Source organism: Hylobates moloch, unplaced genomic scaffold (assembly GCF_009828535.3).
Source record: "Hylobates moloch isolate HMO894 unplaced genomic scaffold, HMol_V3 SCAFFOLD_5, whole genome shotgun sequence".
Classification (NCBI taxonomy): domain Eukaryota; kingdom Metazoa; phylum Chordata; class Mammalia; order Primates; family Hylobatidae; genus Hylobates; species Hylobates moloch.
In genome coordinates this window covers 119,690,696-119,713,483 of record NW_026652280.1, presented here as the reverse complement: position 1 = coordinate 119,713,483, position 22,788 = coordinate 119,690,696, and the positions used below count along the sequence as shown (strand labels likewise).

The following is a 22,788-nucleotide window of genomic DNA, read 5'->3' as shown; positions in this document are numbered from 1 at the left end:
AGTTACCACCTATACCAGGGTGAGAAGGAATGAGTGTGAGGAGAAGATGCCATGGCTTCCAGCTTTCAGAAGGTACAGGCTACTGATGGAGTGATACAGAGATTCTTCTTCCCCCTGAAGACACTGCCCCTTATAAGGGCTACCCAGCAAACCCCAATCTGATAGTAAAAAAAGGAAGCCTCCTAGGCAAGTTCTTAGCATTTCATACCGCTAATGAACTACAAGCATTCGGTGTTACTGGTCTCTCAAAATCTTGAGCAGGAAAGAACTTAAAAGAAGGAGAGGGAGAGAAAGGGCACCGATGTATAAAACAGAAGGGGAATGGAGGTCAACGGAAATACGCAAAACAGGGAAAAGAATCAGAAGAGCAAGAGAATATGTTACAAACTCCAAAAAGCAAATTTAGCCAGAGGTTTTAATAAAAACATTTTCCTGCTTTGTAATGAATTACATAACAAAGTTCAGAGAATGATGCTACTTTTTTATTGAGGATATCTTAGTAAGCATTATCTACAATCTGCAGGGCACTAACAGTATTATTCTTAGTTATCTTATTTTCATATATTTATGACCTTGTTTCTTCATCTTAAAATAAGAGGCCCTAGAACTGACTGTGTCTCAAGTCCGTCCGGTCTTGAGAGTTTCCATGGGAAGAAGGTAGGTATGGTCCCCAGGGATGCATGTCTTCTCGCAGCACTACAGAACATTCAAACCTAAAAACATAGGGTACTTACTAATTTAATTAAAGTGTTCTGCCTAAAAAACCATTAGAAAATCACTCCCTTTCACCGAGAAAGGCAAGCACATGATTACTCACTAGGATTCAGTACTGGGCTTTTGACATATCTGACATATCATCATCACAGCTCATTCACATAACTGGTAGCAGAGCCCAGTGGTAAGAACAAACTTAGGCGCTGGCCTGCCTGGATTTGAATATTGGTTGTATTGAATAAGCAACTTAGACAGATTGCATATTTTTCTGTGCCTTGGTTTCTCATCTGTAAGATAAGTATATCAATAATACCAACTTCACAGAATTTATATAGGAGTAAATGAGTTAACAGTGGTAAAGTACAAATGGTCCCCAATTTTGGATGGTTCATTTATGATTTTTCCACTGTACAACGGTATGAAAGTCACATGCATTCAGTAGAAACTAGACTCTAATATTTGAATTTTGATATTTTCCTGGGCTAGCAACATGCCCAATGAGACTCTCTCATGATGCTGGGCAGCAGCAGCTAGCCACAGCTACCAGTCAGCCACAAAATCACAAGGGGAAGCAAACAATACAGTGTACTGTGTTGCCAGATGATTTTTGCCCAACTGTATTTCAAGTACTGTGAGCATGTTTAAAGTAGGATAAGCAAAACTATAATGTACAATAGGTTAGGTGCATTGAATGCGGTTTTGACTTACGATAGTTTCCACTTACAATGGCTTAATCAGGACATAACCCCATCATTAATGGAGGAGCAGCTGTACTGAGAACAGTACCTGGCACTAAATAGGGGTATTTGTTTAAAAATATTTTAAAATCTAAGTGCTATTATTGGCCCTATTTTATAAGGTGTTAGTCCATTCTCACACTGCCAGAAAGAAATACCTGAGACTGGGTTATTCATAAAGAAAAGACGTTTAATTGACTCACAGTTTAACATGGCTGGGGAGGCCTCAGGAAACTTACAATCATGGCAGAAGGCAAAAGAGGCAAGTCTTACATGGAGGCAGGCAAGAGAGCAAGCCAGAGCAGGGAAAACTGCCTTATAAAACCATCAGATCTCCTGAGAACTCACTCACTATCATGAGAACAGCATGAGGAAAATGCCCCCATGATCCAATTGCCTCCCTCCCTTGATATGTAGGGATTATGCGGATTACAATTCGAGATGAGATTTGGGTGCAGACACAGAGCCAAACGATATCATTCTGCCCCTGGCCCCTCCCAAAACTCACATCCTCATAGGCAAAACACAATCATGCCTTCCCAACAGTCCCCCAAAGTCTTAACTAATTTCAGCATTAACTCAAAAGTCCACAGTTCAAAGTCTCATCTGAGACAAGGCAAGTCCTTTCCAACTGAGCCAGTAAAATAAAAAATAAGTTAGTTCCTCCCAAGATACAATGGGGGTACCGGCACTGTATAAATACACCTGTTCCAAATGGGAGAAATTAATCAAAACAAAGGGCCTACAGGCCCCATGCAAGTCTGAAATCCAGCAGGGCAGTTACCTCTGACTCCATGTCTCATATCCAGGTCACACCAATGCAAGAGGTAGGTGCCCAGGGTCTTGGGCAGCTCTGCCCGTATGGTGTTGCAGGGTACAGCCCCCCTCCTGGCTGCTCTCACGGGCTGGCAATGAGTGTCTGCGGGTTTTCCAGGCACACAGTGCAAACTGTGGGTGGATCTACCATTGTGGAATCTGGAGGACTGTGGCCCTCTTCTCACAGCTCCACTAGGCAGTGGCAGTGGGGACTCTTTGTGGGAGCTCCAACCCCACATTTCCCTTCTGCACTGCCCTAGCAGAGATTCTCCATGAGGGCCCTGACCCTGCAGGAGACCGCTGCCTGGACATCCAGACATTTCCATATATCCTCTGAAATCTAAGCAGAGCTTCCCAAAGCTCGATTCTTTCTTTTTTTTTTAAGTTGTGATAACATATTTTATTCAGGAACAATTGCAAAGGAGAAAGAAATCCAGGTTCAATTTCAAATACAGCATGGACAAGTGGAGATTTATAGCCAAGGAGGAGGGTGAGGTCAATGGATGGAAAATTACTGAGAGGAAACATCACATATAAGGGGGATTCTGGCTAAACTGACTTGATAGGATTCTTGGTGAAGGTGGGCCAGGATGATCACATACCAAAGGTTATGGGGCTGAGGAATTTGAAAATCCACCTACAGTTCTTTGAAAATCTGCTGTCTATGTCACTACAATTAAATTATAAGTGCAAGTGAGTTGTTGGCAAGGCAGCATGCCAAAGCTGAGTTAAATGGCTAGGAAGACTCTAGAGATAAGAATCCTTTTTTTTTAAATCAAATTTTGTCAGTAAGTATTCTTAAAAAGGTGAGCTTACAAAAGCCAAAGTGATTGAACATTGTTTCATGGTCTATGCAGTCAATTTTCATCTTCCTTATGGCCTGAAGACAAGTGGCCATGAGCAATGAGCATTTTTTAAAGTTTTATTTATTTTTTATTTTAAGTTCCAGGGTACATGTGCAGGATGTGCAGGTTTGTTACATAGGTAAATGTGTGCCATGGTGGTTTGCTGCACCTATCAATGCATCACCTAAGAACTAAGCGCAGCATGCATTAGCTATTTTTCCTGATGCTCTCCTTTCTCCCACCCTGCTGACAGACCCCAGTGTGTGTTGTTCCCCTCCCTGTGTCCATGTGTTCTCTTTGTTCAGCTCCCACTTATGAGTGAGAACATGTGGTGTTTGGTTTTCTGTTCCTGCATTAGTTTGCTGAGGATAATGGCTTCCAGTTCCGTCCATGTCCCTGTAAAGGACATGATCTCATTCCTCTTTATGTCAGCATGGTATTCTATGATATATGTACCACATTTTCTTTATCCAGTCTATCACTAACGGGCATTTGGGCTAATTCCATGCCTTTGCCATTGTGAATAGTGCTGCAGTGAACATACGCATGCATGTATCTTTATAGTAGAATGATTTCTATTCCTCTGGGTATATGCCTAGTAATGGGATTGCTGAGTCAATTGGTATTTCTGGTTCTAGGTCTTTGAGGGATTGCCACACTGTCTTCCACAATGGATGAACTAATTTACATTCCCACCAACAGTATAAAAGCATTCCTATTTCTCCACCGCCTCACCAGCATCTGTTGTTTCTTGACTTTTTAATAATTGCCATTCTGAATAGTGTGAGATGGTATCTTACTGTGGTTTTGATTTGCATTTCTCTAATGATCATGTTGAGCTTTTTTTTCATATATGTGTTAGCTGCATAAATGTCTTCTTTTGAGAGGTGTCTGTTCATGTCCTTTGCCCACTTTTTAATGGGGTTGTTTGTTTCTTTCTTGTAAATTTGTTTAAGTGCCTTGTAGACTCTGGTTATTAGATCTTTGTTAGATGGATACCTAAACCTCAACTCTTGACTTTTGTGCATCCACAGGTCCAACACCACATGGAAGCTGCAAAGGCCTGGGGCTTGCACCCTCTGAAGCAACGACCTGAGCTCTACATTGGCCCCTTTTCGCCATGGCTGGAGCAGCTGGGAACACAGGGCATCAAATCCTTAAGCTGCACACAGCAGTGGGGCCCTTGATCCAGTCCACAAAACCATTTCTCTCTCCTAGGACGCCAGGTCCATGATGGAAGGGGCTGCCCTGAAGATCTCTGACATGCCCTGGAGACATTTTCCCCATTGTCTTGGCAATTAACATTTAGCTCCCCATTATTTATGCAAATTTCTGCAGCAAGCTTGAAATTCTCCCCAGAAAATGGGTTTTTCTTTTCTATCGCATCATCAGGCTGCAAATTTTCCAAACTTTTATGCTCTACTTCTCTTTTAAACATAAGTTCCAATTTCAAATCATCTCTCTCAAGTTCAAAGTTCCACAGATCTCTAGGGCGGGGCACAATGCCACCAGTCTCTTTACTAAAACACAGCAAGAGTGACCTTTACTCCAATTCCCAACAAGTTCCTCATCTCCATTTGAGACCACCTCAGCCCGAACTTCATTGTCCACACCATTATCAGCATTTTGGTCAAAACCATTCAACAAGTCTCTAGGAAGTTCCAAACTTTCCCACATCTTCCTGTCTTCTTCTGAGCCCTCCAAACTGTTCCAATCTCTATCCATTGCCCAGTTCCAAAGTCGCTTCCACATTTTCAAGTATCTTTATAGCAGTGCCCCCCACTCTGGGTACCAATTTACTGTATTAGTCCATCCTCCCACTGCTATAATGTAATACCTGAGACTGGGGAATTTATAAAGAAAAGAGGTTTAATTTGCTCACAGTTCCACATGGCTGGGGAGGCCTCAGGAAACTTACAATCATGGCAGAAGGTGAAGCAGGTACATCTTACATGGTGGCAAGTGAGAGAGAGAGCAAGAACAAGAAATACTGCCTTATAAAACCATCAGTTCTCAGGAGAACTCACTCACTGTCATGAGAACAGCGTGGAGGAAACCCCGTGATCCAATCCCCTCCTGCCTGGCCCCTCCCTTGACACGTGGGGGTTACAATTCAGGATGAGATTTGGGTGGGCACACAGAGCCAAACCATAGCATAAGGGAAGAAACTAATACTTACAAAGGGTAAGTAAATGGAGTTCAAAGTCACCAAGGGAGTAAATTGTGAAGCTAGGATTCAAACAGACCAAGACTTCAGAGCTCGTAGATTTTACTGCCATAGACAAAATGACTTACGTAAGGACAGAGTACATTGAAATAATTACCTAGGAACAGACACTGGGAATATATGACTCTTCTATTTGACTAGACTAGGAATTTTCAATGATTTCCTATTGACTTTTATAACCTAAAAGTTAAAAAATTTTATGTCCTTTTAATGCCACACTTGCGTATTATTTTAAAGTTTGGTGCTCATTAACTTTCCCATCCACACGTACTCCAGATCGTGAAAACAACAAAAATACTAAATAAGCCCACGTCTTTCAAAAAAAAAAAAAAAACAACCTGACTTTTCACTATATCACCTTAGATTAAAATCATAAGTTCTCACTTTGCTCAGGTACTGTGGTAAGAATCAACATTATCTCACTGGATCTTCATAATAATTGTCTAATTTACAAAATGAATAAACAAAAGCTCAGAATATTTAAGTAAATTCCCCAAGCTCACATAGCTAACAAATGGCAAAGCTAGGATTTCAACCATCTCTGCTTGACTCTAAACTATTCTCCTACACTATTTCCTTTAGAACCATGCCAACTATGGGATCATTTTACATTCTTCACAGATATCATGTCATCAAGACAGGGCCTTGGGATTTATATAAACATTAGCCTACTATGAGCAAATAAAATGTTAACTGTCTCCAAAGAGATTAAACAATGGGGCATATAGAGATGGAACAACAAAAATTCAAGTGATAAATTCTATCGGGGTGACAATTAAAGAATAACAACAATAATTTTTATTTCTAATACAACTTTGTAAACTGTTTCTGACTTTCCGACAGATGTATGAAGTAAGTTTATTTAACAGCCCTTGAGTAAACTGCATAAGCAATCCAACCCCCATCAGTAAATGTGCAGGGCCATTCTGAAGACGGAATGAGCTCCTGCAAGAAGATGCCCAGTAGAGCACCCAGGCAGGACAGGCACAGTGTAGGTGCTCAACTCATGCCAAGATCTGTCACTTTACAGCTGCTCATGCCTAGCACAGAGAATGGCACACAGGGTCCTTTCAAAATGTCTGAGAGGAATGTGCTATGATCTCAGTCTTCTAATAGGATTCACCTTTTCTACAATTGCCTATTTTCTGAACTCAGCTCTGAAATAAGCTATTCTCTGTTTCATTCTTTTTCACATTATCCAAAATAATTCAATGTCCACCTTTTCCTTTGGGAAAATCAAAGGTTGACATGGCTACCTTTTGAACTCAAGCTGTTAAAGATCCTTTCTTGTGTTCAAAAGTTTTACTGATTTTGAAAGGTCTTATTGATAAAAACACAGAGAAACTCAGGGGAAAAGGACAAAGAGAAAAAAGAAGAAAGAGAAAGAATAAAGAAGCCAGAAAATAAAGAGAAGGAAGAGAGCCCAAGAGGAGCAGAAAGAGGCAATAGGCTACTGAATGCATAATTGCCAGCCGTCTTAGAAACTAGCTCATGTAACAATCATGCAGCATTATTTTTAAAAACCAAGAGGAAAATATTTACATAAAACCCAAAAGATATATGCTCTTTGTTAAGTGCTGCAAAATGACAATGTATTCAGTTCATTAATTCATGAATTAGTCTGTGTGATGTTTACTTCTGGCACTATTAGCATTCCTGAGCTAAATATTTAAAAGAAAAAAAGGAAATTTAAGAACTAAAGATAGAAGAATATATTCTTTCTGTTGTTTTTGTTACTCTGTTTTTTGGCTGTGTTTGTATGGTTTTAGTCATTTATTTAGGGCTTTTAATGAAATGAGTGACATGAAACCATCCAACTCCCTCTTGAAGACCTCTGTCTCCAAGATATGTATAAAAGTCACACAAATTTTAAATAATTTAAAACAAAGTTATGCAGAAAACTCACGTAAATTTTAAGCATTTTTCTAATTGTGCTTATAAATAAGTTTCAAAAGCAGATATGTTACAATAAACACATATTCAGAGTAAATTAGGCCTTAATTACGTTTAGCAAATTTTATGTCCTCATTAAAAATAGAATTGCAACAATAAACATGACTTACCACCAGAATTAACTCTGCCACAATTGTCTACTCTTCCCAAACATTCTTTGTGTGCTCTCGCTCCACACTTAAAACATAAATAGCCTTGATAAAATGTTCCCCTGAAAGGTGAAATAAGAGAGTGGTATATTAAACGGTGCAAAATTCTGCCCATATGAAATTAGTGCAAGAAGAAGAAAAAAAGTATCAACAGTGCTCTTCAAGGCACCCCCTCAGTAGAGGGAAAGGAGCTTGCCAGAGCTTCTGAAAGGACTGTCCAGGCACGAAGCCTGGCAAAGGTTTGTGGGATCCAGACTGCTAAGGCAAATTCCCCACTTTGAACCTATTGGCTAGAAGGTTAGAAAAGTCTGAAACACTTAGCAATTATAGCAGTTCCTTTAAACTGAAAACCAGGACTGAGCAGGCTTACCTCAGGAGCATCTGGCAGACTTTGCAGGATGTGACTCGAGTGAAGGTGTGCATCTTGAAGTCGTGGAAATTGGAGTCTGCGTAGTCTGGCCTTATGTTAGACCTATAAAAAGGAAAAAAATAACTTTCTATAGAAAGTTTCACAACAAAGCTGCAATTTAGTCATCTAAACCCTAAATTCATCAAAATGACATCAGGTAGAGATCTGATTCAAGCAAAATGACTACTAAATGTGCAATGTTTTCTAAGCCAAAAGTATGCTATGCATTAAAATATGTACCAGAATCTGGTTGTGTGGGAACAAGCAACCTGGAAGGACATAGCAATCTAATCCTCCTCAGAATTGAGCATTCTCAGAGAACTTTAACAAATGGCCACATGGGTCAACCTGCCTGGAAAAAAAAAAAAAAGCCCACTGGATACTCATGCTATCTGATAGTTCCTTGTCTGTAGCCACGCCACTGAAATATAAACTAGCAGGTGAGGGTAGGAGGGAGAAGAGGGTCATCTCTAGATGTGTGGACAACATAATAGTCCACAACAAGGAACACAGTAATTTTATAGAAAGTTTTAAAATAAAGCATTAGTGTGATCATTAAAAAATTCTTAACATTTCACTTTACTCACAATCTAAGTAATAATGAAACAAAATAATTTTACCATTTATTTTATATTTTATTTATATTATACATACAAAAGTTATTTTGCACACCACAAACTAATATTCTTTGTGTATTTACTTTGTGCCAGAGACTGTGACAACCATATGACGACATTCATTTCTTCATTTAATCTTCACATCAATCTTAACTGCCTGGCACGAATAATATCACTAGTTTACAAATAAGAAAACTGACACTTAAAGCTTATCCTGAAAGAAAACAGCATGATTGGGAACTCTAACTCAGGTCTTTGCTCTTGGCCACTGAAACTATAGCTCAAGGAGGAGACTCAGCAATGTTCATATTAAAATAATCAAATTTTTGTACTTAGTAGGTATTTTGAAAACATTTAACTTTTTTTTTACATTATTCTTGGCTTAGCTATTTAGGTTGCTGCAAAAGTAATTGAGGTTTTTGCTATTTTTTCGATGGCAAAAGAAGGCAGAAAATTAGACTAGGATAAGTTAAAGATGGATACAAATCAGGGGTACACCTAGAAAGCTAAAATGATATGCTCCAAGACGTTACACGCAATTTGAGAGATTGTAGGAAAAGCTTGAGATACTGATGAGCCAGGATTTCCCCTTTTATAGAATATAGCAACTCTCAACCACACAGAATCCTGGTGAAATGAAGCATAACACAGGCAGGCGACCAGGCATCAATCTCTGAGGTACCAGGAGATGCCTTATGAAAAAACATTCGCAAAAGCAATTGGAGTAGCAGGCAGTGATGCAGAAGTGTCAGAGAGGTCAGCCTTCCAACCCATCTGCTGAATATGAGCGTGCTAAAAATGAAATCAAATATTAGTGCCATCTGGGATTTCTCTGCTCTGTGCTTCTGGTGACCTCACTTTTTCGGAAAATGTTCCACCGCATGCTGAGAATTATGGACATTTCCATAGAGGCATTTTTGTGTTACTGATTAAAAATTGCAGAGCTTTTCAAAGAAAAGGAGACACAGGAACGTATAAGGATCTAGAAACAAAACTTTCTTCACATTGTTCAGAAAACACTTGATTCTTGAGTCCATAAAGCCATGTATTGAAAACTCCATCAAAACCTGTTTCCTTAGTCAGGAAGGGCTGTTGGTTCATTTGTTTCTGAGCATCAAGGTGATAGGGTCATAGATGATTTGTCAAATAAGTTTCAGTCCTGGCAACCCAAAAAATTCATCAACCTGGAGTTTTCAAATAGAAGTACATCTCCTTCAGACAGAAACTCATGTAAATAAGTTCCAAACAGGTAGGAAGTTAATTAATTTCAAAAATCTGCCTCGGACACAGGTGGAACATCCACATGCACACACACGAACATACCGGAGTTGTGTTTAGACCACTGGTATTTAAAACTTTCATGAACTAAGAATAAGCTGAACTTTCAGAAAACAAACAACTGAAAGGGGGAATCACAAAGCCACTAAGATGTTTTACAAAAAAATTATGATGAAAAAGGTTCTGAAAATATTGTTAACAGTAGCTGCCCTATGGGAATAAAGACTTAAAGTGGTAGGTAAAAGAGTAGAAAGAAACTATTAGAATTATTTGAAAACTATAATGGTAAATTATTTTTAAAATCTAGAATCAAACACTAAAGAATAGATGTTAACTCTATGACCCCGAAACTGCTGCTGAGGCAGTATTGAATCAAAAGCATAGGTAAGGACAGGAATCTGAAACTAGACCACCTGCACTTACATCCTAACTTGAAAATCAGTAGCAGCATGATCTTAGGCAAGTTAGTGACTATAAAACAAGAATACTAATAAAACCAAAGTCATCAAGTGATATATGTAACATGCTTAGAACACTGCCTGACCCATATTTGGTGTTCAATCAGTGTTGGCTACAATTTATGAAGTGCTGATTCCAAATCCATATAAAAAGGGTGTGATCATGATAGTGCTTTGTGAGTGGTAAAGAGTCCCTTTTTAGGTCTGTGACCAAGTCCCCAGAGGACACCTATTCTTCTGAGAATCTCCAGCACAACGACTTTTATGCTCAGTGTCCTTGGGACTAGGAATCCATAAGTAATTATTGAAGCATAAGAGGGTAACTCAAGAGATGACATGTATGAAAAACCTCGTGTATGAAACTGTGATCTCTTCAGTTCGCACCGAAGTACAAACTGAGATCATATACGGTCCGTGGCCTGTGGGGGTGCCAAAACCAAAGACAGTAAGCTGGCTGGATGAGAAGGGTTGGGAAAGTAGATTGCAGCAGAAGACGACAGAAATGTCAGGATTATGGATTTGGAGAAACAAAAAATTAAAATGGTCAAAAGAGGCATTTATTTCACATCTCTAATGTACCAGGTACATCACTAGGCTCTTCACATACTTTTTCACATTTACTTCTCAGAACAAATCTGCAAGGCAGAGTCATTCATCCATTTCATAAGTATTTATTGAGTAACTACCATATGCACAGGCCCTTGGGCAGGAACACAAAGAAGCCTCCTTCAGCTGGAGTCAAATGTGCAAAGAGATGAGATAGGTTGGCAGGGGCCAAGGGAAGAAGTGAGATTTTATACAGGACTGACATCACATTTAGTTGAGGAAGAAAAAAAAAAAGTTCTGCTGCTACTACATAGAGATTTCCTTTATAGTAAGACAAGTGTGGATACAGTAGGACCAATCACGGGGTTGGGTTGTCTATAGATGAATGCTGAGTGTCAAACAGATTAGTTAACTTGCTCAGTCATGCTGATATACATAAAGAATTCCATTTTAGTAATCTGCCTTAACATATGACAATTTACTTTTGAGAATGTCAATGGAATCTTGTAGATTAATCAAATGTTCCCATTTCTTTTGCTTCACACAGAACTCATTATGAGTATAACTAATCAGGCAATCAAACATTTATAGGGCAAGGAATGTTGACACTCTTAGGGCTTCATACAGCTTTACACGTTGTCCTTAGATGTTCTCTTCTCACTGGGCTAAATCACAGGCCTTAAGTTGAAGACCTCACTTTCCCCCTAGCCTGGACCTCTTTGTTCTCCAGATATGCATTCCCAACTGCTCCTCAGGCATCTCAAATGCAGCACATACAAAACTCAATTTCCATGTGTTTCCTGATATATCTGATTCATTTACTCCATCTTCCAACCTGGGAACTTCGAAATCACAATGAATTTTTCCCTCTCCCTCACACCCTCTACATATTCATTTTCTCTTAACCTTTCCTCTGATTCAATTTTTCCTTCCCTGAAATCACGACCACTTTCGGTCAATTCAAGCTTAAAAATACCTCCTCAAAAACTCAGGTTCCATACAAACACATACACACACCCGCACACCCACACACACATACCCCCACACATACACCCTATCCTATTGGTTTTGTTTCTCTAAAGAATCCTAATACAGACACACTAGAAAATAATGTTAGATAGGTTTACTGGGGCCAGTTATCAGAGAAGGAGATGGAAGCAATGCTGAAATTCAGATACGTCAGCCTCCATAACATTTTACGCAACATCTGATGCTGAGTTAAGTAGACCTCCTAGGCTTCAGTAACTTTGTACCACCCTAAAAGTAGCATTAAAAGTACTTGTAAGTCCGCCTCCCCACTGACCTATGTGGAGGGTGCATCTTCTCCTTTTTACCCGTCTCCTCTTTATAGTCATCAAACATTCTATCAGGAAAATTAATGCTAGATATTCACAGCTGATAGAAATCAGAAAAACATGCTTTTACTGTAGCATTTTCTTCGTTTTCAAAAGCTGCCTTTTGCCACATTATCAGAGAAAGATGGAAGAAGTAAAGATAGAGACATTTTTACTAAGCCAAAAAAAATTACCTGTTATGTGAAAGAACACTGAAGAAAAACATGATTCACTAAATTTCAATTAAATCTCAGAATTTGTGTTTACTTACATATATCCTCTCTTTATTGTGAGAAAATATTTAACCTTTGATATGGTTTGACTGTGTCCCCACCCAAATCTTATCTTGTAGTTCCAATAATCCCCACGTGTCGTGGGAGGGACCAGGTGGAGAGAATTGAATCGTGGGGGTGGTTTCCCCCATCCTGGTCTCATGATACTGAGTTATTTCTCACGGGATCTGATGGTTTTATAAGGGGCTTCCCCCTTCACTGGGTACTCATTCTTCTCCTTCCTGCCGCCATGTGAGAAAGAACGTGTTTGTCTCCCCTTCTACCATGACTATAAGTTTCCTGAGGCCTCCCCAGCCATGCTGAACTGTGAGTCAATTAAATCTCTTTTTTTAATAAATTACCCAGTCTCAGGTATGTCTTTATTAGCAGTGTGAGAACAGACTAATACAGTATTTTTACAAAAAACTATAATCGTACTCATACATATATTTCAGTAATAAGTCTGACAATGTAGTTAGTAATACAATGTAAAATAATAATACGTATGATTTTTAAAACATCCATGCTTAAAATGAGCATTTTTCTGTATTTTAACTGTAAATTTAAAAATCGCTATGTCATTTTAGTAATATAGTTACAGAATAAAGGAAGCAAATCCTAGCAAGATGAAATCATCTGTAATGATCATGACCAATTACAGAGGAAATAAGATGAGAACCAATTTATGACATCATGCTGTCTCATGCTCTATCAGTATTAACAATCAAGTATTACCAGTATGGACATTGTGGCAATTATGCGTATATGTAAAATGGTTTATTTCATCATATTGCATTGAAAGTAAAAGTAAGAGAGCTGGAAGCAAATGTCAGTGCTTCAAAAAAACCTGTCTGAATGCAACAGACTTTTTTGTACCCAAAACACATAGATTTATAAAAATGTATTCACACACATAGCTTTGTGTGTGTTGCTAAAATACAGAAAATATACATTTTGGCAAACAGATACCAAATATAGATTACTTATTTGAGAATGTCCTTTAGAAATATGCTAAACAGTCTTATTTTTATTATTATTAATACATACAATTATTTTTCTCCATGATACAACAAGTTGGATCTCTTCTTGCATCCTTCTATTAACCTCTATTATTTAAGTGGCAATAAATTACAATAAGCATACTACTTAAGTTAATCTTATTTTCCATAGCAAGACTTTAAAATCATATGGATAGTTTATCGTCAGGATAGTTAGCTATATCATGACTCTTTTTAAATAAGGCTTTTCAAATATGTGAAACAATTTATCACATTAATAAAGAAACAAAAAAATTGGGTTGTCTCAACAGGTATCAAAAAAGACTTAAAATGCATTGTGTGCTTCTAATGAAACTAAATAAACTAGACATTAAGGGATAGTTTCTTACTATGATAAAGAATATCAAACTAAAGATAATAGAAAACATATCTAATATAAAACACTATCACAATTATACTGAAAATAAAGTTTTTGAAGTCAACTGTATTTTTCAATATTGTTCTGGAAGATCTAATCACTGCAATATGACAAGAAAAATGAATGTGAAGGATAAATATTGTAAAAAAGTACACGGAATTTTCATTTGGAGATGACAATATTGGGACTATTGGGAAAAACTAAGAGAAGATATTTAAAAGTGATAAAACTAATGAGAGATGAAGACATCAAGTGGCACCTGAAGAGATCTGTGTGTGAGTTTCTAATGCTCTCTAGCAAAGAAATGCAGTAATGTGTGTAGTATCTCTGTCTGGAAAAACCTCTTGAGACCCCGAGTTCAAAGATTTTGGAGGGACTGGTCACACAGACACTCTCTGCCTACATACTCAGCCACAATATTTAAAAAAAATCCCAGAAGGAAGTATAAATCAAAGTTTTTTTTAAGTCTAGGCAGATTGGCACAACGAAATTCAGTACCCCTAGTACACCAAATAACCTTATCACTTAGTACCACAGGGAACATTCCAAAGTCAAGTTCTCAGATGACAGCCAAGGACAAGCCAACCCTGTAAACAAATCCTTCTAAAGATAGCAAATTCGAGCTTGCTATGTTAACTAGTTTCTGCATGAAAATGTCTAAGAAAAATCCTAACATGAAAAGTTTAGGTTCTATATAAATAAAGTTTTTAAATTAACTGAGAGAAATAAACACATTCAATAAATTAAAAGCTGCATAGCAAGCTCCTAAATAGGAAAATGGAGTATTTTATTATAAATACACAACCTCTCTCCAATTTACAAATTTAAAACAATTCCTTCCCTGCAAACCAACACACAAACACACTCTCTCTCACACACACTTACAAATATACAATGAGATTTTTTGAACTTGACAAATGATTATAAAATACAACTGGAAAATAAATATGTGAGAATAGTTGGAAAATGTTTTAAACTGTGTGAATTAGTGTAGAGAAAGCTTGTCCAGCCCATGGCCTGCAGGTCATATGTGGCCCAACACAAATTCGTAAACTTTCTTAAAACATTATGAGATTGAGATTTTTTTGTGTGTGATTTTTTTAAAGCTCATCAGCTACCGTTATTGTTAGTGTATTTTATGTGTGGCCCAATACAATTCTTCTTCCAACGTGGCCCAGAGAAGCCAAAAGATTGGACACACCTGTTGTAGAGAGTATATGGGAAGCCACTATAACCTAAGAAATACTAAAATGTTTTTAAAAGTATAGTTATTAAATTTGTATGGGACTGATAACAAAACAGATAGATCAATAATATAAAATGTAAAAGTCTTGAAGGGGACCGAATATGTGCAAGGACTTGGTATGTGATTTTTGTGGCAGTTTATTAGTCTATTCAAAAAATAAAATGCTCATTTAAAAAAACTTATTAATTATCTAAATGTGCCATGCAGTGGGGTACGATGATGAACAAAAATAAGTAAAGTCCCTGACTAATGTTGGGTTGTAGGGTGGAAGCAGGGAGAAGAACATTTAAATAATTCCACAAACAATCATGAAACTGCAGCTATGACGAGTGCTACAAAGAAAGATCATGTTAGGAAAACTTGAAACGTAGACTATGACCCTGTCAGTGTATTACCACAGAAGGATTTTCTACAGAAATAGGTGGAAAGCAAGAGGAAGAACGTTGGGACAGAGGAAAAACAGCAGGTTTAAATAGAAATTAAAAGTACATGTCCGGCTTTCTAAAAAGGTTAAGAAAGCTAGATTTCTATTCACATTTTTATAACAATATAAAGTTTAGATAAAGATTTATACTATCTATTTCAAAAATATACATTACATGCCTATAATGTGCCATGAATACAGCCAACAATAAGGAATAAAATCGACAAAACTGCTGCCTTCATGAGGCTTATATTCTGTATTTAAATGTAAAATTTAGATAGGAACCTGATATTTATTTTAAACAAAAGACAAAAATACAAGTATTTGGAGAAAATATTGATAACTACTTACATAATCTTTAAAGGAAATAAAGCAAACAAAAGATGGCTGGCCTCATTTTCACTTAGAAAAACAAACCCAAAGTTTTATTTAAATAAAAAAAACATAAAAAATTAGAGAAAGCAGAAAAATGTTTAAAATATGTATGGTAAAAGATTACTCTCCTTGCAATATACAAGTACAATTGAAAGTCCATAAGAAAAAAATGAACATCCCAATTGGAAAAATAGCAAGAAAATTAGCAGGGCAATTTGTTAAAAAAATAAAATAAAAACAATCAATACATAAAACATGTACTAGCAATCAAAAGAAATGTACGTTTAAATAACAAGACATCATTTCACGTGTCAAATCGGCCCCAAAAAAGGAAAAGATAAAAGAAAAAAGATACTCTGAAGGGTTTTCATAAAAGGGAAATTGTGTGATATATAACCAAGGTCTTCAACGACATCCTTATAAATACAACTGTATGCCTTCCCTTTCTATCCTTCTTGATTTGAGCCAAGGACACAATACCAAAGTATTACTCAGTAAAAGCAATTCTATGAGGGGCCTTTCAGGACATATTTCATTTATATATCATCACTTAAATACTTCTCATCTCCTGTAAAGTCAGACATCACGTTTTGGCTAGCCAAATACGTTTTGAATTTAAGAACTAATTATTCTAAACATATGAAATTTAACGTTTGTGCCGAATGTTCAAATACTAGCTCTAGAATTATCAGGCCTTATGATTTAGCAGAAATTTCGAAAACAAAAAGCTATTATCTTAATAGATGTTCGCTTATACACATTATTTTTCCATCAAAACTAAAGATAAAACAGAAAATATGCAAATCCTGGAGACCAAAGGAGACCTGAAGCTGTTTGAAATAGAAATTGATCTTATGAGACCAATACTATGAAGGACAGGAATCACTCTCCATATAGTCCCCAGCATGTAAGACAGATAATTAAGCTAGCTGGACCATGCATCTAACTTACCAAAGTATTTCTTATTCCCTTAGAATTACCAACTAAACATTAAAGAACATCAGAATAGTCTATCCCAGTTGTTTCTGTCAAGTCATAGGCACTCCTAAAATCTCCAGTTCTGAGAAAGCAATCTTTAACTAAGTAAAGTCTTAGCCAAAAATCTCAAAATAAAACTGATCCTTTTATACCTAAAGTTGGACTTTCCCATAAGATACAATCTTAAAGCTCTCATTAAATAGTAGGTTTTTCTTTCTTTCATTAATATGAACATTTCCAGAATAAAACCCAAGTATTTATTTTTAAAATACCTTATATTGTGAAATTAAATCCTCCAAATAAATATGAAAGATAGATTTATACAATCTTTCAATCTTTGTTTTTTCATAATTTGTTCCCATAACACCATAGCATACTAATTATGCTGCTGGTTATTTGAAAGGGCAAGAAAATGAAAAACAAACAGGTCCTTCAAAAACCAAGTTTAAAAAAAACAGAGTTCAGAAGGGACATCTTCACCTATTCCTAAGGAGTCATAAGAGGAATGAAAACAAAAGAGATTTATAAATCACAACCAAATCTTATTCCTTATATTCCAAATCACGTACAGTCTTTTATCTAGGGAAATGAATAAATACTTTCAAAATACTGATAAAAATCAGATCATGCTTGGCTCTGAAAAATAGTATTTTCTTATCTACTATATATTACACTTCTTTATTTCATTCAAGATTGGCTTTATAGTAATTTTAAATATACATCCATCACTGCATTTCAGTGACATTGCAAAGAAATTATTGAATGAAATGCAAAGTCAGTTAAATCTATAATAAATTTAAAGTGGAAAAGATGTCAGATTATTTGTAATTTAGGTGTATGTTTATTACAAACTTAAAGTGTGGCTTTTGGCACATAAACTATTCTTTCTATTTTTAGTTTCCTCACCAATCAAAGAATTATATCTGCCCTTCCTACCGTACAAGGCCAACATCCAGGGAGAAGAGGGATCTCACATTTGCTTAGAACCTGTTCCACCGAGCACTCAAATTTGTTCTGAAGACAAGTGAGAACATATATGTGTGCATTTTAATAAACAGTATTTACTAAATGATAAAAAGCATTACGTAAATGCTAGATGCTACTTCTATTACTGTTATTGCTATCATAAGTGACAAACATTTAGTGGAAAGCTAGAGGCCTCATCAAGGTAGAGCAGTATAAATCATCATCTACCTATTACTATATCCTGAATAAATTGAGATAACGCTTTTCTTGTATTAAACATGTAATAAGCATATTAAAACTTCTCTTGGCTTATAATACACTTAGTCATGCATTCAACAAATTAATTAAGTGCCTATTATGTGACAGTTGTTTTCAAACACTGGGAATACAACAGTGAATTTTTCTGGAACCAACAATCATGGTTCTCCAGTTAATTTGAACTACCTTGCTTTATTTCAATTTTTCCATTAAAATGCATTGTTCATTCTCTTATCACTGAACGGGGGTGGGGAGGTCTCAAAGTTCTGTTTTAAACAGCAACACATCTCCCACTGTGTCAGCCATTCCATGTAAGAAATCAATTCTAGAGAATTTGGATTTTCTCATTCTCTGGTCCAATAAATCTGAACTATAATTCAAACACTGCAGATAACATGAACTAGGAATGCTGAGCTGGCACAGTGAATTTAAGTTGTATCACATTTTAAATTATGTCTGATAATATAAAGTTTGCTGTGGAATTAATGTGATTTAGAAGCATATGGAGATGGAGACGGTATTGTTACAAGGTAATATTAGGGAACAAAAGAAAGAAATCTGAAAAGTAATCTGACAAGCTTTGTAAAGTTTTCCTCTTCAAATTCTAAAATGATTATGTACAAAAAAGGGTTTTAAATCAACATTCCATCCTTCAAATACAAACTCTTGGTTTTATATAAAACTCTATGTGCAGAAGCTCAGTACAAACTGACCGGGATTTCTGTAAGTTTGGCATGAATTAAGGCCACTATCAACCATCAAAACCAAAAATCACTCTTCAGAAAAAGAACTTTAAAATGTTAAATGTGTTTATTAAAGAAAAAGGCATATTCACTATAAACATTATTGTGACCAAACAGACAGCTAGTAAAGACTTTTAAAAGTGCTTTGGTGGGCCGGGCTTGGTGGCTCATGCCTGTAATCCCAGCACTTTGGGAGGCCGAGGCAGGCGGATCACCTGAGGTTAGGAGTTTGAGAGTTTTTTAGCATGAAGGGCTGTTCAATTTTGTCAAAGGCCTTTTCTGCATCTATTGAGATAATCATGTGGTTTTTGTCTTTGATTCTGTTTATGTGATGGATTACATTTATTGATACGCGTATGTTGAACCAGCCATGCATCCCAGGGATGAAGCCCACTTGATCATGGTGGATAAGCTTTTTGATGTGCTGCTGGATTCAGTTTGCCAGTATTTTATTGAGGATTTTCACATCAATGTTCATCAGGGATACTGGTCTAAAATTCCTTTTTTTGTTGTGTCTCTGCCAGGCTTTGATATCAGGATGATGCTGGCCTCATAAAATGAGTTAGGGAGGATTCCCTCTTTTTCTATTGATTGGAATAATTTCAGAAGGAATGGTACCAGCTCCTCCTTGTACCTCTTGTAGACTTCAGCTGTGAATCCGTCTGGTGCTGGATGTTTTTTGGTTGGTAGGCTATTAATTATTGCCTCAATTTCAGAGCCTGTTACTGGTCTACTCAGGGATTCAACGTCTTCCTAGTTTAGTCTTGGGAGGGTGTACATGTCCAGGAATTTATCCATTTCTTCTAGATTTTCTAGTTTATTTACATAGAGGTGTTTATAGTATTCTCTGAAGGTAGTTTCTATTTCTGGGGGATCGGTGGTGATATCCCCTTTGTCATTTTTTATTGCATCTATTTGATTCTTCTCTCTTTTCTTCTTTATTAGTCTTGCTAGCAGTCTATCTATTTTGTTGATCTTTTCAGAAAACCAGCTCCTGGATTCATTGATTTTTTTGAAGGGTTTTGTGTGTCTCTATCTCCTTCAGTTCTGCTCTAATCTTAGTTATTTCTTGGCTTCTGCTAGCTTTTGAATGTGTTTGCTCTTGCTTCTCTAGTTCTTTTAATTGTGATCTTAGGGTGTCAATTTTAGACCTTTCCTGCTTTCTCTTGTGGGCATTTAGTGCTATAAATTTCCCTCTATATACTGCTTTAAATGTGTCCCAGAGATTCTGGTACATTGTGTCTTTGTTGTCATTGGTTTCAAAGAACATCTTTATTTCTGCCTTCATTGTTATATTTACCCAGTAGTCATTCAGTAGCATGTTGTTCAGTTTCCATGTAGTTGTGTGGTTTTGAGTGAGTTTCTTAATCCTGAGTTCTAATTTGATTGCACTGTGGTCTGAGAGACAGTTTGTTGTGATTTCTGTACTTTTACATTTGCTGAGGAGTGTTTTACTTCCAACTATGTGGTCAATTTTGGAATAAGTGCGATGTGGTGCTGAGAAGAATGTATATTCTGTTGATTTGGGGTGGAGATTTCTGTAGATGTCTATTAGGTCTGCCTGGTGCATTGCTAAGTTCAAGTTCTGGATATCCTTGTTAATCTTCTGTCTCGTTCATCTGTCTAATATTGACAGTGGGGTGTTAAAGTCTCCCATTATTATTGTGTGGGAGTCTAAGTCTCTTTGTAGGTCTCTAACGACTTGCTTTATGAATCTGGGTGCTCCTATATTGAATGCACATATATTTAGGATAGTTAGCTCTTCTTGTTGAATTGATCCCTTTACCATTATGTAATGGCCTTCTTTGTCTCTTTTGGTCTTTGTTGGTTTAAAGTCTGTTTCATTGATGGAACATATCTCAAAATAATAAGAGGTATTTATGACAAACCCACAGCCAATATCATACTGAATGGACAAAAACTGGAAGCATTCCCTTTGAAAACTGGCATGAGACAGGGATGCCCTCTCTCACCACTCCTATTCAACATAGTGTTGGAAGTTCTGGACAGGGCAATCAAACAAGAGAAAGAAATAAAGGGTATTCAATTAGGAAAAGAGGAAATCAGTTTGTCCCTGTTTACAGATGACATGATTATATATTTAGAAAACCTCGTCATCTCAGCCCAAAATCTCCTTGAGCCGATAAGCAACTTCAGCAAAGTCTCAGGATACAAAATCAAGGTGCAAAAATCACAAGCATTCCTATACACCAATTACAGACAAACAGAGAGCCAAATCATGAGTGAACTCACACTCACAATTGCTACAAAGAGAATAAAATACCTAGGAATCCAACTTACAAGGGATGTGAAGGATGTCTTCAAGGAGAACTACAAACCACTGCTCAATGAAATAAAAGAGGACACAAACAAATGGAAGAACATTCCATGCTCATGGATAGGAAGAATCAATATCGTGAAAATGGCCATACTGCCCAAGGTAATTTATAGATTCAATGCCATCCCCATCAAGCTACCAATGACTTTCTTCACAGAATTGGAAAAAACCACCTTAAAGTTCATATGGAACCAAAAAAGAGCCTGCATTGCCAAAACAATCCTAAACAAAAAGAACAAAGCTGGAGGCATCACGCTACCTGACTTCAAACTATACTACAAGACTACAGTAACCAAAACAGCATGGTACTGGTACCAATACAGAGATATAGATTAATGGAACAGAACAGAGCCCTCAGAAATAACACCACACATCTACAACCATCTGATCTTTGACAAACCTGACAAAAACAAGAAATGGGGAAAGGATTCCCTATTTAATAAGTGGTGCTGGGAAAACTGGCTAGCCATATGTAGAAAGCTGAAACTGGATCCCTTCCTTACACCTTATACAAAAATTAATTCAAGATGGAATAAAGACTTACATGTTAGACCTAAAACCATAAAAACCCTAGAAGAAAACCTAGGCAATACCATTCAGGACATAGGCATGGGCAAGGACTTCATGTCTAAAACACCAAAAGCAATGGCAACAAAAGCCAAAATTGACAAATGGGATCCAATTAAACTAAAGGGCTTCTGCACAGCAAAAGAAACTGCCCTCAGAGTGAACAGGTAACCTACAGAATGGGAGAAAATGTTTGCAATCTACCCATCTGACAAAGGGCTAATGTCTAGAGTCTACAAAGAACTTAAACAAATTTACAAGAGAAAATCAAACAACCCCATCAAAAAGTGGGCGAAGGATATAAACAGACACTTTTCAAAAGAAGACATTTATGCAGCCAACAGACACATGAAAAAATTCTCATCATCACTTGCCATCAGAGAAATGCAAATCAAAACCACAATGAGATACCATCTCACACCAGTTAGAATGGCGATCATTAAAAAGTCAGGAAACAACAGGTGCTGGAGAGGATGTGGAGAAATAGGAACACTTTTACACTGTTGGTGGGACTGTAAACTAGTTCAAACATTGTGGAAGACAGTGTGGAGATTCCTCAAGGATCTAGAACTACAAATACCATTTGACCCAGCAATCCCATTACTGGGTATATACCCAAAGGATTATAAGTCATCCTACTATAAAGACACACGCACATGTATGTTTATTTTGGCACTATTCACAATAGCAAAGACTTGGAACCAACCCAAATGTCCATCAATGATAGACTGGATTAAGAGAATGTGGCACATATTCACCATGGAATAACTGTGCAGCCATAAAAAAGGATGAGTTCATGTCCTTTGTAGGGGCATGGATGAAGCTGGAAACCATCATTCTGAGCAAACTATCTCAAGGACAGAAAACCAAACACCGCATGTTCTCACTCATAGATGTGAATGGAACAATGAGAACACTTGGACACAAGGCAGGGAACATCACACACTGGGGCCTGTCGTGGGGTGGGGGGATGGGGCAGGGATAGCATTAGGAGAAATACTTAATGTAAGTGATGAGTTAATGGGTGCAGCAAACCAACACAGCACATGTATACATATGTAACAAACCTGCACACTGTGCACATGTGCCCTAAAACTTAAAGTATAATAAAAAAAATAAAAA

At 37.0% G+C, this 22,788-nt stretch overlaps 1 protein-coding gene across 2 annotated transcripts in view; it reads right to left on the bottom strand.

Moving 5' to 3' along the window:
• VAV3 (vav guanine nucleotide exchange factor 3) overlaps positions 1-22,788 on the bottom strand; it is a 417,957-nt gene that overhangs the window by 125,066 nt on the left and 270,103 nt on the right. For both annotated transcript variants that reach the window (XM_032155203.1, XM_032155201.2), the window contains exons 16-17: positions 7,812-7,913; positions 7,403-7,503 (exon numbers count right to left, since the gene is read on the bottom strand). In XM_032155203.1, coding sequence (XP_032011094.1) covers positions 7,403-7,503; positions 7,812-7,913 — 203 coding nt within the window. The remainder of the gene's footprint in view (positions 1-7,402; positions 7,504-7,811; positions 7,914-22,788) is intronic.